Below are 16,591 nucleotides of genomic sequence, written 5' to 3'. Positions count from 1 at the left end.
TATACATTACAGACATTTCAGAAATGGCTTATATCTGGGAGTTTGGTTAGTTCTGCTCTGGCCAATTCATTCATTACAAGTGCCATCCATTTTCACACCTCCTGTCAGAATAGCAGGTGACAGAAGAGAACACGTGAAGGAAAATGTAATTCAAATTCAATTTAAACAACCGAGAAACCTTTAAATCCCTGTCTTGTGTCCTTAAAGCAAGAGCTGGATGTCTTTCATCAGTAAAAGACTGTAGACAGAGGAAAGAAACATCATGTTATGTTCTACTGCAACACAATATGATGAATTTGAAAATTACAAGTGCTTCATTTTCCCAATTCACTGGTTTGAATTAATAAACTCCTGGACCAAGCACCAAGGCAGTGAGCGACCTATGAGGACATATAATCATACCCAAAACATGTTCAAATATGTCTGAAGCTCGCTGTGTGTGTGTGTGTGTGTGTGTGTGGAGGCAGCGCCGAGAGGGGAGGGCCTCTACCGCTGAGGGGAGGCAGGAGGGGAGCGGGTGTCAGGGGAGCAGGAGCGTCTTCTGGTGGGACTGCTGCTGGGTGAACCCCGGGGCGATGAGTAGGGCGACAGGGCCTGCAGCATGCGGCCACTCCGCTCCTGAATCACATGCTGAACAAAGACAAACACAAGAGTCAGTACTGTTACCATTATTATTAATATTACTTATGTTGTGGTGTGTTTTGTTTTGATTATTTTTTAGGGAAATTTGATCAAATGGATTTCTTTCTTAGCCCAATAGACAAAAAAAATCCACCTTTCGATGCTGTCACATTGATTTACTCAGTGCATTACATGAGGCATTTTACAACAGTTTGCTGTCATTTACCTTCCCCTTTTACCCATTTTTCCTCACCCTACCTTATCTATTTGTACCTCAGTTACTGATTTCCTACATTTCACAGAAAGTGGAATTTTCTACAGACCTTTTTTTTTTTTTCAACTGGTAAAACAGTTGTTGATGGAGAAATTGGCGTCTCTTCCTCCTCTATGATGGAGTTTGTCTGTATGATTGCTAAACATCACTGCTAAATGTTGAGTCTGCAAAGAAGCCGCTGCTCTTTGACTGTGAGGCACTGACATCAAAACCTGATGTTTGCCATAGCTGCACTGGAGATGTGTTGATGTGACATCACATTGTTTAGGTTTAGCTAGTTTTCCATCCAAATGATAAAAAAAAAACACAACCAAAGAAGCAAACTGGACCCAGAAATGCAATGTATGTCACCAATAGCTGTGTTTTTATCAGAGCTGGGTGGATTTTTCCTCTCAGTTTGAGTTAGATATTGTGTGTTATATCCACTGAGGAGTAATTTAAAGGTGAACATGCCCATGCTCCATCGGGACCAAAAAGCTCCAGGAAGTTGCCAATGAACTCTCGTGACTTCTCCTCCCATTTGTGGATGAGGTCCTGGCTCTTCTCCTCCACCCTGTACACAAAGTGTTTGGACTTCTCCTCCACCGTCCGGACAGTCTCTTTCATCTTATCCACCTGGTTCTGCAGACGGTATTTATTCTCCTGTTGAAAAAAAAAAAAAAAAAAAAGACAGAACATGACCAATCAGTGAATTTTGCATTCATATTCTACATGGTATTATAACCTGTCTTCCACCTGTATCCAGGTCTAAGTGTGAAGGAGTCTTACTTTGATGAATCCAACATTTAGCTCTCGGGCCGTGTAGCCTCTCTGCAGGTTGCGCCGGACGTAGACGTCGTAGTCTCGGACTATTCGGGTGATCAGATCAGACGTGGAGATGCCCTCTGTCCTCTGAGTGGCCACAAACATCCCTGACACAAATCCACAAAGGCTTCAAAACATGTATTCAATCAATCAATCAATCAATCAATCAATCAGACTTTATTTATATAGCACTTTTCATACAAATACATGTAACTCAGTGTGCTTCACACAGTAAAACAAAAAAATAAAGAATAAAAACATGTACTGAGGAAATGCCATCATAAATGTCATCAATTTGTAAAGAGGAAAGACCAGAGGCAGGACTAAGATCACTAAGAAATGGATAAAAGTCAAAATAGCAAAATAAGTAAGTAGCCTAAGTAAGTAAGTAATCAAAACTCCAAACAGTAAATAAAAAGTAAATGAATGGCCAAGAGTGCAAGATAAAATAACGAATTGCTAAAAGAGATGCCATGTATAGATGTGAGCAGACCCAGAGTACCAGGGTGTTAAAATAACAGTTGAGAAAATAAAAGGAAAGATCAAGAGGGCCTAAAGTACGTATAAGAGTCTATAAAGAATGACTAAAATTCAGTTAAAGCCCAGCTAAAAAGGCAGGTCTGGAGTTTGCTTTTAAAGATGAATAAATAAAAAAAAAAAATGCATCATCATAATGCATTATGATAATATAATCACCTGCTTCCTTGATGTGTTTGTAGACGTCCTCTGAGCCGGCAGAGGTGTAAGGGATGTCATCGTGGGCCACAAAGTCAATCTGTGAGGACAACACAACAGCTTTCAGAACAGATTACCGAGCCCCAGACGCCCGTGTTAGTCTGTGTCTCACTGATCGAAGGTGTCGTCCAGCGACCGGGTGACCTTGTGTCTCCTGAGGAACTCCGGGGTCAGGGTCCAGGGAGCATCCCTCACCACCTCGTCGACGTACCGGCAGTGCCTCAGGGCCTCGTAGCGCTCGTCCTCCGTCATCACCGTGAAGCCCTTGTACTTGTGAGTGAGATCATCGTTGCAGACTGGACGTGCAGATCAGATTAAATCAGGAACAGGCCACAATCTGAAACTGCTAAACCATAAGATTTAGCGTTTCTAAATATGCATTAAAATGGTCTTAACAGCTTCTTGCCTGAGGATTCTTTGCAAGGACCCAAACAGACCCAATTCCTTAAAAATCTGTATATTTTTTATAGATAGAGAGCAACAGAGAAAGACACAGGGGTAATAAAAATAATAAATCTAGATTCTATCTCAGAAATAAAAAATGTGTGAGGTCTAATTGCACCATTTGGCCTCAGTTTACTCAGCATAAGCCTTGCCTTAGCCTTTCTCCAACACTACAAATCTCTAACACTATATAATTTAAATACTGATTTTGTCTTTGGAAGCTAAAGAGCAGATGTTTATCCTGTAACAACAGGATTTGTAGGAACAGTATGCTGTTAAATTGTAATGCAGACACGGGATGTGAGAGAGATGAAAACTTTACCTCCAACTATCAGGTGTGTGTTGGGGAACAGATTTTTGGCCTGCATCAGAGCTCGAGCGTGTCCCGAATGGAAAAGGTCAAAGATCCCATCAGCATAGACTCGCACTGGACGGTGCGCTGTAAGACAGCAAATAAACAAAAATGTCCTGAAATAGCCTCTAACCTTAACCTACCTATTCTTTATTTGTCTGTTATTGACCCAAAAAGTCCAAGTTATAACTGCATGATATGAACTGGCAAAAAAAAAACAAAAAAAAAAAACAGCTGAAATGTGTAACCTGGTGTGCCCCTTCGTGCCTGGGCGATTGTCAGCTTGTCATGGGGGACGTCCGATTCGCAGTCCATAGCTTTGGAAAAAATGGCCGGCTCCCTTGGAGTCTGATTGCAGAAACAAACAAACAAACAAACAAAATAAAAAAAAGACAAATGGGAAATAAAATTTGTGATCGCTCAACTCAAGTCAGGCGCAGTAAAAAAGGGTTTTTATGAGGACCATGTGCGTCATGTGCAACACATGCCAGAGCAGCCAGGACAGTATGACATGCTTGTTTATGTTTATGTTGATTTATTTGAGAAGGGACAATGCACATTCATTGACATGAGCACTTGTGTCCGTCGTGTAAATGTGCCAGATTTACACACACAGGCTAATTTTCACCTGCAGTCAGCGGCAGGTTGATGGCTTAAGAAACAATCAAAACAGAGAAAGAGAGCTGGAGCATCAAGTGTTGCAATATCAACCGTAGCAATACATTTTAATATTTCAAGCAATCACGTGTTTGTAGAGAAGTTAACACCAAAACAACTCCTTCTAATAATGTTAATAAAGTCTTGTAAATTTAAACGTACAGGGAAGGGCACACCTCCCTGGGCTGACTTTCCATTCAGCTCATGTGGACAATGTGAACACGCCATATTAAGCGCAGTCACACCCATTTATAATCCTCATTAAATCTCTATCCATGACATCATAAGAAATATTTTATCAATGCAAGATAAGGCCATAATCATTTTGAATAAGATTCTGAGGTGATAAGGGTGTCGTGAACTTTATGTTGCATGCAGATTCATATACACAGCTTTATCTGCTGTGTTGTAATGTATACTTTGAACTCCTGCAGTGTCTGAAGTCCACCATGATTTTAGGGTACGGTAATACTGTTTTGTGGTGTTTGAGCACAAGATTATCAGCCTCATGTCATGCAAATCAGTTAAGGAATGTGCAGTAAATCTAGTATACTACTACCACATTTGCAACACAGAAAATCATCTCAGCCATGATCTGTAGCCCTAAAAGCCTTTAAGTCAAAACTTAACACACACACACACACACACGGGCCTTTCCTACAGTACAATACATGACTCTAGAGATGTGAAGCCCAATTTTAGATGCGAATCTGCAAGCATGTTACGTAATGAACCTCCACCCTCCATGCTACTACCCTCTTTCTGATAAATTTATCACGCGCATTTTATTGCAAAATTATTTTATTTATAGCATTGAAAGATTGTGATGGTATCAAACATACAATCAGTGAACAAATAAATGATTTTATTACCACAGGAGATTAATTTCACATCATATTGCAGACATAAAAATAAGTCCTGCTCATACGTCTAACTTCTAATAGTGCTCACTCATGCAAACAGAGTGAGCCGCACATAATAAAGAGAAAAGGAAAATAACAGATATGAAATAAAGACATTTTTCATAAAACTGTAAGCACAAATGTTGTAAATTACATCAAACAAGTTCTCCTTGGTTAAATGAATCATTTGCTGACGTGGTTTCCCATATAGTTTTTCTTGAAATGTGGCAAAATCAAACAACCTGAACTGAATGCAGTGGCGGGGAAATACATGACATTTCCACAGGACTCACCCTGTGAGGGCCTCTCCTCTGGTTCTGCGGGGCCTGCTGGGGGACGCTGTTCCCTCGGCCTCGTCTTCTTCCCACCATGATGTTCTGCTTTCCTTTTTCACCTGTAACACCAGCGTGCCCGCCTGCAGTCCCCGTGCTGGGCTCTCAATCACACAGGACCGTTTCCTGAGTCTGTGTGTGTTTTTATTAAGTGTGCATCCCATCGGCCTGCCTGACCCCGATGACGAGAAAACATAGTGGGCAAAGTTCAGGCCACTCTGGTGACGGTATTCAGAAATTTAGACTGCACTGGTCATCAATGCTGGACAGTGGGGGGGTTCCCTGTGCTCTTCTATAGTAACATGACACTTTTAACCAGCAAAGATAGGCTTGAATACCGCTGCTTGACATTAGTAGACTGAATTTAGTATGCAGCACAGTCTGTAACTATAATCTGGAAGATGTTTCATGTGTCAGCCAGAACGTTCCTACTGATGTTTCAACCTTTTAATTTGTTGTTGTAGTTTTTCGGCATGCAGGGGAAGACTGAATTAGTTATTATTTAAAAGTGAGACTGCACCACAGAGCTGTCTTTCACATTGGCAGCCTTTGGAGCCAAACACAGTGGGACGCCCATTACGCAATATTTGTTGACACAATAGCTAAGGCAGTGCATGTCAGACATTAAGACGTCCGCCGAGTACTACAAAGTGCTACTCAAGTTAGTTTGCCAGTACTGTTCTTAAAATCTGGTAAGTCAGTAAAACTAGAAAGCAACTCATTTAGATGTACTAGGAGTAAAAAAAAAAAAAAAAAAAGTTACTGAGTTACTTTTTCAAAGCAGTAGCTGTGTTAGTTGTAATCTTTTCCATACAGTTATAAACGGATGAGAGGACACGGTTCAAACTACATTCTTTTAAAGGTGCATTCTGCAAAACTACTGAAGGTTGATTGATGTTATGATCCTGTACAGTCGAGTCATTTTATGAAAAAAACTAGGACAAATTGCAAGAGAAGCAAAGTCCACTGATTTTGTATCCTCAGTTTGTCCTGAGTGAGGGAAAAAAGTCCCAAGAAATCCCTTTGGTGGAAAGTTTTGAAAATCACCTATTCATGACCACATATTACCAAAAAAAAACACTGTTTTTAACACACAGGGAAAGGGGTTCAAAATTTCACTTTCAGATATCACTATAAAAATTCACAAGTTGATTACAAACGCAAAGACAAGAAAAAAGTCAATTACAAGTTCTTTGAATTATTCTGTTTACACATGCATATCACACATTATCTGATTTGATATGCGCTAATAAGGAATATAAGGAATAAATGCCAGAACAGATATTTAAATAGTGAATTAAAAGGTTAGTATATATATAGTAACCTTGAATTAAAAGGTTACTATATACATAGTAACCTTTCAATTCACTGTTTAATTCACTGCCTATTTTTAATTGTCACCTAACCCTATATAATCATGAACATATTGATTTGAATAGTGTTATGCACTGTGTTTTTGACAAACATTTACTTTTTCTTTACTTACAAGTTTTGAATGTACACCCTGAATTATATGTGTGGGCATGTGTGTGTGTTTCACATGTCTTGAGTGACTCACATTTCTGTGTATGTATGTGCGTGCTCAGACATTTGGCCTCCACAAACATACGTCAGGAATTTTTACTTTGTGGTTTTTTGACGCCTCTCTTATAACCTGCTGACTGGACTGGGCAGGGAAATGAAACTTCTCACACCCCTCCCACAAATCCCTCCCTGATTGGAGATTGCTGGATGTCAGGGAGGAGACTGAAGGAATGCTTTTAGCCCAAAATGAAAATTCAGTCATCAGCTTTAAATTTACAGGAACACCAAACACCAAGAGAGTTAGACACCATAGTTTTCTTCCCACCCTGCAGTGGCAAGCACAGTCTTGCATCAGGGTGCTGCAGGGTGTGTGTGTGTGTGTGTGTGTGTGACCACAGCATTTTAACAAAGGGACATATAGCAGATAACGGGGGAAGTGCTGGATTTGCGGAACCATGGTGCAATTGTTAAACCACAAAACCATTCAATTATGTTGCACAATCTGTTTTGGAAATGCAAAAAGATGGTCATATTATCTTCAAAGTTTACAAAAAAGTTGCTCGCTTCATTTCTTACTTCGCTTCATAGTGAAGTTTCAATTGATATGTATACAGGCTGCATTTTTATCTAGATGAAATATTCCTTTAATCAGGCATGAAACTTTTTGCAACACACTTTTACACCGGTCGGTCAGGTTTTTTTTCCACATACATGAAACAGAGAGCGTGATGTCATCTTTGTAGGTACATGGCAAGTTCAACAGTGAAACGTAAAGGTCGCATAACTGGTTTGACAGTATGACAGGAAACAGCGGAGGTGATGGGAACGTTTTTCACCTGTGCACAGGGTTGGCCTGGAGCAAGGGGCGTGGCTATCCCGGTGGGAGCAGCGGGGCAGGAGCAGAGGAGTGTCACTTTGCTGTTCCTCTTCTCACTTCCTGAAATGCTCAGTGCTTCTTACAGTACAGATACACACTGGGACACATCCAGAGTATACTGGACCTCTAATACACCGAGCCAGGAAATATTTGTATCACAGCAAAGGTAAGAGTTTTTCTACACTCTTGTCGTGTTATATCACTCTCATTCTTTTGAATTATGAAGATGTTGAATGTTAAAAGACACTGACCATGTACAGAGTCAGTGCGCCTGTACAGCCACAGGGTGACCTGCAGCCTGTGATTGCTGGTTTGCACGTTTACTTATACAAACAGTTCACAGAGGCAGACCTGATCTGGAGGTAGAAATGTTCCCATTGGTTGAGTTGATCTTCAATGGGTGGAGCAGATAGTGTTTGTCGCCGTATCTTATCCGCTGCCATGTTCACCTGGCTTCATTCTGCCCTCAATTAGCCAGAAAAACTGTGACTCCACCAATGAGACGGAGCGGCTCTTCCTCTGAGATACAATCTGTGTGTTTCTGCTCTGCTGCCAGGGAGATACAGAGGCAGCATTTCCCATGAAAAACACAGATCAAAGAGAATTTCACACCAGTGATTGTTACATAATTTAGTGACTTTTAAGAGAAAAGTCAAACGTAAGACCAAACCAGCTGCAGTGGACTGGTATGTTGGCATGTTTGGTGCAAAGTCAAAGTGCACTGTTTGATGATGGACTCTAATGACTCTTTCTGTTTGTAGATCAAGTGTAAAGCATGTTCCTTTGGCAATATCTGACTCCTCTCTTGCTGATAACTGTTCAAGTATGCAAAGGTAAGGCTTCCCACCTGAGAAGACACATCTCAGCCTTGCACATACATATGCACACACACACACACACACAAACACACAAACACAAACACACAGACATTATACCTTTGTGCCTTTGGGTTTTTTTTTCTTCTAAGAAATCTTCAGTATTACTGGAATTTCCTCTTTCCCAGTTTCACTTGCCAGAGGGTGAACAAAACAATTTAAACCTTTAACAACCATGAATACCTCCACATTGATGATGCCGTAGTTTCAGCCATGTTGTTGTCATTGTGGATTGCTGGGTAAAAATGCCTTTCTTGAACAATAATATTGCCTGTTAAGTCTCTCTCTCTTTTTTTTTTTATCTCTTTCTCTTCTCGTCCACCCCTCCCCCACATTTTTCTTTCTCTTTTCTGTCTGCACGTCTCTTACTTTCACGCCCACACCCAGCCCAGACATGTGATGAATTCACAGACCTAAGCATCCATCACTCGTTCATTGGAACCAGCCTAAAAACGCGGCTGTTGCTGTACACCAGGCAGAACTCAACCTGCGGCAAACAGCTGTCCCACTCCAACCTGTCCAGTGTCCCCGAGTTCAATCTGTCCAGACCGACCACCTTCATCATTCATGGATATCGGCCCACTGGGTCTCCACCGATGTGGCTGAAGAACCTCACACAGCTGCTCATAGCCAGGAAAGACATGAACGTTGTGGTTGTGGACTGGAACTATGGAGCTGCTAATGTCAACTACTTGAAGTCTGTGGAGAACACACGCAAGGCAGCAGACAATCTCACGACTTTCATTGAATTGATGCAGGTACGAGATGGGTTTGACACTATGTGGGTACAAATCTGAGGTAAAATAGTGATCTGATGCAGCCTTTGATTGCAGGCTGTGGGGTTGGATGTGATTTCACCCATGTATGAGCTGGAGTTCAGCTCTTTGCTAAGGCGCTTCATTCATTCCTTTCTGCCTGAGGCAAATCTCTGGTTTTCCTTTAAGCTCAAGCATATCTATTATCTATTATGTTTATTGTTTTATTAGGATCCCCATATGCGCTGAATACAGTGCTGGTACTCTCGGTGTAAAAAGACAAATGCCCATTTGCTCTTTTCAGGAAAATGGTGCATCTCTGAGTTCCATCCATATGATTGGAGTCAGTCTTGGTGCTCACATATCAGGCTTTGTAGGCGCAAAGCTGAATGGGACAGTTGGAAGAATCACAGGTAAGACTGTGTACATCATTTCCCCCTTTTATTACATTGGCAGCAAAGACTGAACAAGATTTGAATCAGATAGGAAGAATCTGATTGATTGATTGATAGAAGTGATAGGATTCACAAAACAAATATTCTATGGATTAATTTGAGATCGTGAATAGTAACATGTTTCTATCAAAGCCAAAAACAAGAACTGAAATCCATTAGCTTATCATGTTAAAGTGACTGGGAGAGCAGTTTTATGGACATGTATGCAGGATGATTTAATTTGGACTAATTATTTGAACATCAACTCTAACATTTTAGGCATTTAGATGACTGACTTATACAAAGTGACTCACAATAATTATGACAGTAAAATCCGTTTGGAAGTGAAAAGGAGTGTATTCTCAGATCATGTCACAAAGAAAAGGATTGGTTTGGCTGAAGGTCGGGTGAGGCATTCCTCTGATAATAAAGATACTTCGGTGTCTTCCACCTTGAGGACTAGTGGCGTGCAGGGAGGGGGGTGGGGGGTGGGGGATGTTGAAAACTGAAAATGCTGCTGCTGCTGTGTATTTGGTCACAGTAGAGTTGCAATTCATGAGGTTTTTTTTGCACCTGTATTTTCACATAGCTCTAGACCTATAGGTCGGAGCACCACTGTTATTCTATCTAGCTTGATTTTGCTTTCAAAAGGCACCAGATTGATGGATTTAAATGTACAATTTTCAAAAATGTTCTCCCGGGGGACCATGCCCCCAGACCCCCCTAGGGAGAGTGCCCTTTTTTCATTTTCGCCCCTGCCCTTCAAAAAGTCTGTGCACACCACTGTTGAGGACGCAAGTGGCTCATGCTGAAATATGATCATTTGTAGAGGTTGATGATAGCCTTTCCTTGATGGGGAATTTTATATTGACCGATGCTGTAGCTGCGGTCGTGGCTGAGTTGTGGTCCGAGCACAACGTATCACACAGGTTTCCGTCTGTGTGGGCGGGAGTCACAGCAGAGATGTCACTGTCGATCAAGAGGTTTTGCAGCAGACAGGAGCTGTCAGTGGAAAAAGAGCAGCTCAGTCCTCCTGGCTGCCATGGCACTGCAGTGTAGTGACTGCATGATGAGGGCAGACGTCCTCTCTCTACAGCGCCCATTAAGAGAATTATGTCATCTGGGTGTGATGCCAACACGGAGAGTGCAGCGAAGACCAAAAGTTTTTCAGGTCAGCAAGGACAGTCAGGTGTGAAAGGACCGAGAAGCGAGGAGCATGATCCGGCGATGTGAGGCGCTTCAGTAACTATGAGGAGCAGGAACACACTGAATGAGGCCAGACGAGTCAAATTCCAGCGTACTCTTCCGTGAGAGAAACAGGATTTTCAAGGGTTTTGGAATTGAAATGAGAGGAGAAATGTGGTCTGTAATTTTTGACTTGAGTCAAAAGTTATTACCTGAGAGGAGGAGTGACTCTAGTTCCTTGGAAGGCAGATGACATGCTTGAAGAAATGGACAGGTGGTTATCGAGAAATGGAGCAGATCAGCAGTCACAGTTTAGGAGAAGGGGATGGGATACAGAGGGCAGGCAGGAGCTGTGCTGGTGGTAATGACTTTGAAACTAACCATGACCCAAATTCATACATTTTAAGTGGAAATTCAACCTACCCGTGCCCACTGGGGTCTAGCCGGTCCCCGTCAGCACCTACTGGGATTGGGAATAAACTTTAAACTCTGCTGAGGCTTAGTAATGTCATGTTTGCAGCTCTGGATCCTGCTGGCCCCATGTTCACCGGCCGCCCCACAGACGACCGGCTGGACCCCACAGATGCTCAGTTTGTGGATGTTTTACACACAGACATAGACGGTAAGCCAAGCTCAAAGGCCATACCCATATCCATGCTTTGTAAACTAAAATCCAGGGCAGCACTTTATAATAACCATCATTAATAAATGGTAAATTGATAGTTCATTAAACTTAAATTAACAGTTATTTTATTGCTGACAGTGAACTGCTAATTAATAATGTTTACAAATAATGTTTAAAGAGGCGCTACACAGTATTTATTTACCATATCAGTAGCAGCCAATGTTTATTAACTTAAAATAACCATTAACTCAACTATCAAGTTACCATTTATTAATGATGTTTCTGTTTTTGGAAGAAGATATATATAAGCTCTATAAGTAAAATTGGAAGTGTTACTGTCATTGTTATGTAATATATCACATGTCTATGAACAGCACTGGGCTTCAGAAAGCCGCTAGGTCACATTGATTTCTTTGCCAATGGAGGAACAGACCAACCCGGCTGCCCAAGGACCATCTTCTCTGGTAAAGACACTAAAATGACAAAGATTTCCATCAAACTGTTTATTCATCTGCAGTGACTAGAGAACAGCTGATTTCTTGGAAGACAGTGCTATTTTGCTGAATAGCTGCTAGATTCAGAGGAATTAGAGATTATTTCCTAGGAGGCCACATGTATGAGTCATATTTCCAGTTTCATTGTGATTCATGTAATGTAGCTGCGAGCTGCTCGAACTGTTGTCTTTGCTGTGCTGTTTAGGAGGAGCCTATTTCAAATGTGACCACCAGAGATCAGTGCTGCTCTTCATAGAGTCTCTGAACAGGACGTGTGAGAGCCGGGCACTCCCCTGCTCCTCCTACAAAGACTTCTTGGACGGCCGCTGCATGGACTGTCATCAGTTTGGTGCTGCTGGATGCCCTGTCTTTGGTCAGCAACACATTTTCCATCAGTTAAACTAATGCACTGCTGCACAGGACATTATTAGAGAGCACATGCATATGTTTTACCTTGATGGTTAGGTTTAAGGTTAAGTTTAGGTTTATTAGGTTTAATTCCAGGGAGTCTACAGGTGTCAGATATTTGATTTAATGCTACATTTCTCTTTCAAATAAACCTTGGGGGTTACGTATAAAGTTAAATACTATATTTATGCTTTAGTGCAGAGATACACTGAGGAATAAATATGTTAGGTTCATACCTAGGTGATTTTATTAACTGATATTTTCAGAGTTTCCTTCAAGTTTTAGAACATCAGAAATGTTTGCTTTGATGTGACTTATTGGGACAAAATTAGATGGATAAGTGAAATTAGACACTTATTGGAATTAAAACCCTGTAAATTCAAATTTAAGGCTATTTAATGACTTTTAAGGCATGATATTTATGAAATTCAATTTTAAGAAGACTCACTTTACTTCCAAAACATGATAAAAAAAAATCTGAAAAATGTAACACCCACTCTTACAAAGTGACTAATGAGTAGAATGCAAAAATTAATACTGTGTGTCAGTGACATAATAGGCGTACTCCTTCAAGCCTCTTCTTCAAAATATTGACACATTTGATGGATCGGCTCTAGTTTTTTACATTTTTTTTAAAGTAAGGACTAATTAACATCCCATTTCTTTTCTAAGGTGGATACATGTCTGAATGAAAGTCCTTATTTCCTCAAAGGCTGACGAAGCCGTCTCAACTCATTTGCAGGTTATGATGTCACAGATTGGCAAGACGTCCTGGTCGGCCTGCACCAAACCATGGCTTACTTCAACACCAATGAAAAGTCTCCATTCTGCAGTGAGTAGCAGACACTAATCAATAACAGGCTAGAGAACACCCCCGTAACATGAATGTCAATTTGTTGTTTGTTGTTCCAATGGGAAAACTTGTAGGTTACATCATTAAGATTTTTCAAGATTGGCCAAGTGCTTTATAGAAAATTTAAAAAAAAAAAAAAAAAAAAAAAAAAAAGTTATTCTAAGATGCATCCTCAAAAAAAAGACTAAAACAACAAAATATAAATGACCAAAAAAACAAAAACAAAAAAACAAACAAATAAAAAAAACAATACAAAGGACTGTTAAAAATGTTTTAAGAAGAGATTTTAAATCGGATATTTCTTAATAAATGCTACTAACATCCCTTAAATGTTAATGTAACATCTATTGGAAATGTTAAAATATGCCCTTTGATGGATTTATAAGAATCGCTCCTCTTTAAGAAAGTTTCTAATGTTCAGTTTGTGCTGACATTGTGGAGAATGTGTAAATTAAATTCTGTGTTTATTATTGAGGTTGTAGTTTGCAGATGTCTTGTTCTGGCTTACATTATATTGAGAGGTGTTTCTAATTTTTTGTCCTCCCTATTGATATGCATGAGGGGGACAGAATAGTGGAAACACCTCTCAATAAAATGCAGTCCAGTCCAACAGCAGCACTAACTATGAGCTCAATGCCAAACATAGAATTGAATGAACACCTCTATTACTGTGACAAAATGAAAACCTGAGCATTATAGGTAGCAGAAACGAAACTTTATGGCACAACAGTTGGACTGAACTGCATTAGAATAATAATAAAGTGGCCACTAAGTGTATATATCCATGTTAAAAAAAATCAATTATTACTTTAAGCCTATTAGCCAAAAAGTTCATTTGTAAGCATGCTTTCATCTGCAGAACTATTACAGTTTTGTAGGTTGTGAGTTAAATGATAATTTCAGTAATCTGGTTTGAGTTGTATTTTTATACAAGCCACCGTTTTCTAAGAGGAGATGCCAGTTAATTACAAATGGTGGAATTTAGGCGTTTGTTTCCTCTCTCAGGGGAAAACTACAGGCTGGATATTGTGATATGGAATCAGGACACACACTGGGGCTACATCACCATTAAACTGCACGGTCATGGTAAAGAGGCAGTGGCAACGATCAACCAGTAAGTCTCTCTGTTAAAGCCTCCCATCGTCACCATATAGTCACTGTTATTTCCTCTCTCTCAGGTGACATGAAACTCTGGTAATTTTTTTTTTTTTTTTTTTGTCTTCACAGTAAAGCATCAAAGTTCAGAAGGTACACAGAGACTCAGCTGTTGGCCCAGTTCGACAAAGACATTCCCTCGGTGAAAAAGATCTCGATCAAGTTCTCCACTGGGAATGCACTCAAGCAAAAATATAAGCTGCGTGTTCTTCGCCTCCGTCTCACACATCTGGAACAAAAACACAGGTACATATGCGCACAACTGTTTGCTTTGCTGATGTGCTATAATGTAATACATTTTCACAAGTTTGACCCATTTATGTCATTTTAGTCATTCTTCATGAGCAGGAAGTCACGTACTTCTCTAAACTCCCTGAAAATCGATTAAAGATAGTTTCAAACGTTATTAATAAAAACCATCCATCACTTTCCTTTATTCTGCTCTAATAGCAGTCCATCCATGTGTTTACGTGTGTTAATGATCTGCCTGGTGACATGCCCAAGTCGGCACACCTGCCTGAAAAATATACATACAAATTGTCAAATACACTTGATAACAGTTCACCGGGTTTTCCAAGACACTTTGTACATTCTGCAATGTCCTAAGTTGAATATAAGCAAGTGAAAGGAATATGAGAGCAACAGTCAGTGAAACTGTGGCCCATGGAGGCTATAGCAAACAGATTTCCTCTCATTATACTTACCCAGACCCCATGAAGAGCTATTTTTATTTTGTTTTATCCCTTTGGTAGTTATAAAAATACATTAATACTCAGTAAATAGGAGACAATGTTAGGTATGCAAGCTACATTAGTACAAGTATGCAGGCAAGCTACATTAGTACAAGTATGCAGGCACTAAAGGCAAATGCCACTTAATTTTCAAATGTCACAGGAGTTCAGGACCTTACCTCATCATCATCCAAAATATGGGAGCATTTCACTCAGTTGTTTATATTTTTGTGGACATTTGGCATCAAGACATTAGATTCAAGACAGATACGTGAAAGTGTTCCATTAACACAATGGGTTAATTGTGTTGGCATGAACCTGAGAGACTGTATCCCTCCCCTAAAGATCACAGCGTAGAGACAGACAACACTTGTTACCAGCAGCTTATAGAAAGAATTTCAAGGAAGGAAGTGTTACTAAACAGCCGCACTGTCAAATGTATAAATGTGTGTTCATACTTACCAAGGGGGATCAAGTAAAAATCTGTCCACCATGAGCTTCACAGTGCTGCTTTCATAGTGTTTGCGCATGTTTTGGTAATATTGTGATCAAATTAGGGCGCTGGAAGTTTCCACAGGAGTCATGACAAGCTTGATAAAGCACTCCAGTATATCTGATAATTACACTACATTATTGAGAGTGTAATTATCAGAGGTTTTATTCAAAGAAGACATTTACATATGCAAATGATGCCAAGGAGAGATCTCGATACTCGAAGCCAAAGCTGCATAAGCGATACAGTGACGCTACTGTACAGCTACATGAAGTAACGCCAACTTTACACCCATGATGCCTGGTAATTCACCGCAGAACTGCAGGTTGTCAGATTTTGTCAGATCCAGACGTTGCTCTCTAAGGTAATGAACTTGATCTGACCCATTCTGGATCTCTCTGTCTCATGCAGGCCTCTTTGTCGGTACGACATCCTTCTAGAGGAGAACACAGAGACGACCTTCAGGCCCATTCCCTGCGAAGACTCCAACTTCTGAGGCAAACTCAGACACACTCAGCAACATTTCACTCGCCTGGCAGGATAAAGATTCAGCAGACACTTCAGTTGCTCCAGGATGTTGGAGGAAAAGTATGAGGACTGAGGGAATCAGTATGTCAAGGAACAAACTTCATATTTAAGTATTTATTATTCAAATGTGACCATTTGTGGTGTGACAATGGAATGTGCCGACTGGTAATGTCATGCTCAAAAGTAATTGCCACTTTTTTCTCAATAGACATTTTGCTCCGATACAGAATTTATGTGTATTGCTCTTGTAGGGCAAAATGAGATAATTTCATCTTAATTCATGTATTTGAACATGACTGAATTTCCCTCAAAGCTATATATATATATATATAAAAAAAAAAAAAAACAAACTCGAGATATTGTTATCATAGATGCAATGACGGCTAGGCCGGTTTTAAAAATATGAATAACAATATGCTACCATTTTATAACTGTGAGCCCTCACTCTTACGAAAAACCTGTAATGTTCAGAAATATTGTTAACTTTGAAATTGTCACCGTAAACCAGCAAACATATCAGTATTTCTTTTATT

The 16,591-nt window shown here is 40.2% G+C and overlaps 2 protein-coding genes across 4 annotated transcripts; one reads left to right on the top strand and one right to left on the bottom strand.

The window, feature by feature from the left end:
* Nucleotides 1-486: 486 nt before the first annotated feature.
* Nucleotides 487-5,160, bottom strand: LOC115371001 (choline-phosphate cytidylyltransferase B-like). The gene is made up of 8 exons (XM_030068117.1): nucleotides 5,083-5,160; nucleotides 3,479-3,578; nucleotides 3,201-3,317; nucleotides 2,579-2,730; nucleotides 2,396-2,474; nucleotides 1,664-1,806; nucleotides 1,349-1,537; nucleotides 487-630 (listed from the first exon to the last, which is right to left on the bottom strand). Exons 1-8 carry the CDS (start codon nucleotides 5,158-5,160, stop codon nucleotides 487-489), a joined length of 1,002 nt encoding a protein of 333 aa, XP_029923977.1.
* A 2,407-nt stretch (nucleotides 5,161-7,567) lies between these two features.
* On the top strand, nucleotides 7,568-16,591 carry lipia (lipase, member Ia). Of its 3 annotated transcripts, XM_030069830.1 has the most exons (12): nucleotides 7,575-7,692; nucleotides 7,834-7,843; nucleotides 8,285-8,355; nucleotides 8,785-9,155; nucleotides 9,457-9,565; nucleotides 11,292-11,393; nucleotides 11,771-11,860; nucleotides 12,096-12,263; nucleotides 13,041-13,130; nucleotides 14,157-14,265; nucleotides 14,379-14,552; nucleotides 15,942-16,591. In XM_030069830.1, the coding sequence occupies exons 3-12, from the start codon at nucleotides 8,298-8,300 to the stop codon at nucleotides 16,024-16,026; spliced, it is 1,356 nt and encodes a 451-aa protein (XP_029925690.1). In that variant the 5' UTR covers nucleotides 7,575-7,692; nucleotides 7,834-7,843; nucleotides 8,285-8,297; the 3' UTR covers nucleotides 16,027-16,591. The 3 variants fall into 3 exon arrangements, with proteins under 3 accessions (XP_029925688.1, XP_029925690.1, XP_029925689.1); XM_030069828.1 differs by lacking the exon at nucleotides 7,834-7,843 and having other exon boundaries at nucleotides 7,568-7,688; nucleotides 8,284-8,355; XM_030069829.1 differs by lacking the exons at nucleotides 7,575-7,692; nucleotides 7,834-7,843 and adding an exon at nucleotides 8,029-8,208 and having other exon boundaries at nucleotides 8,284-8,355.

This window comes from Myripristis murdjan, chromosome 14, assembly GCF_902150065.1.
Source record: "Myripristis murdjan chromosome 14, fMyrMur1.1, whole genome shotgun sequence".
NCBI lineage: Eukaryota > Metazoa > Chordata > Actinopteri > Holocentriformes > Holocentridae > Myripristis > Myripristis murdjan.
This window is presented reverse-complemented; position numbering and strand designations above follow the sequence as displayed.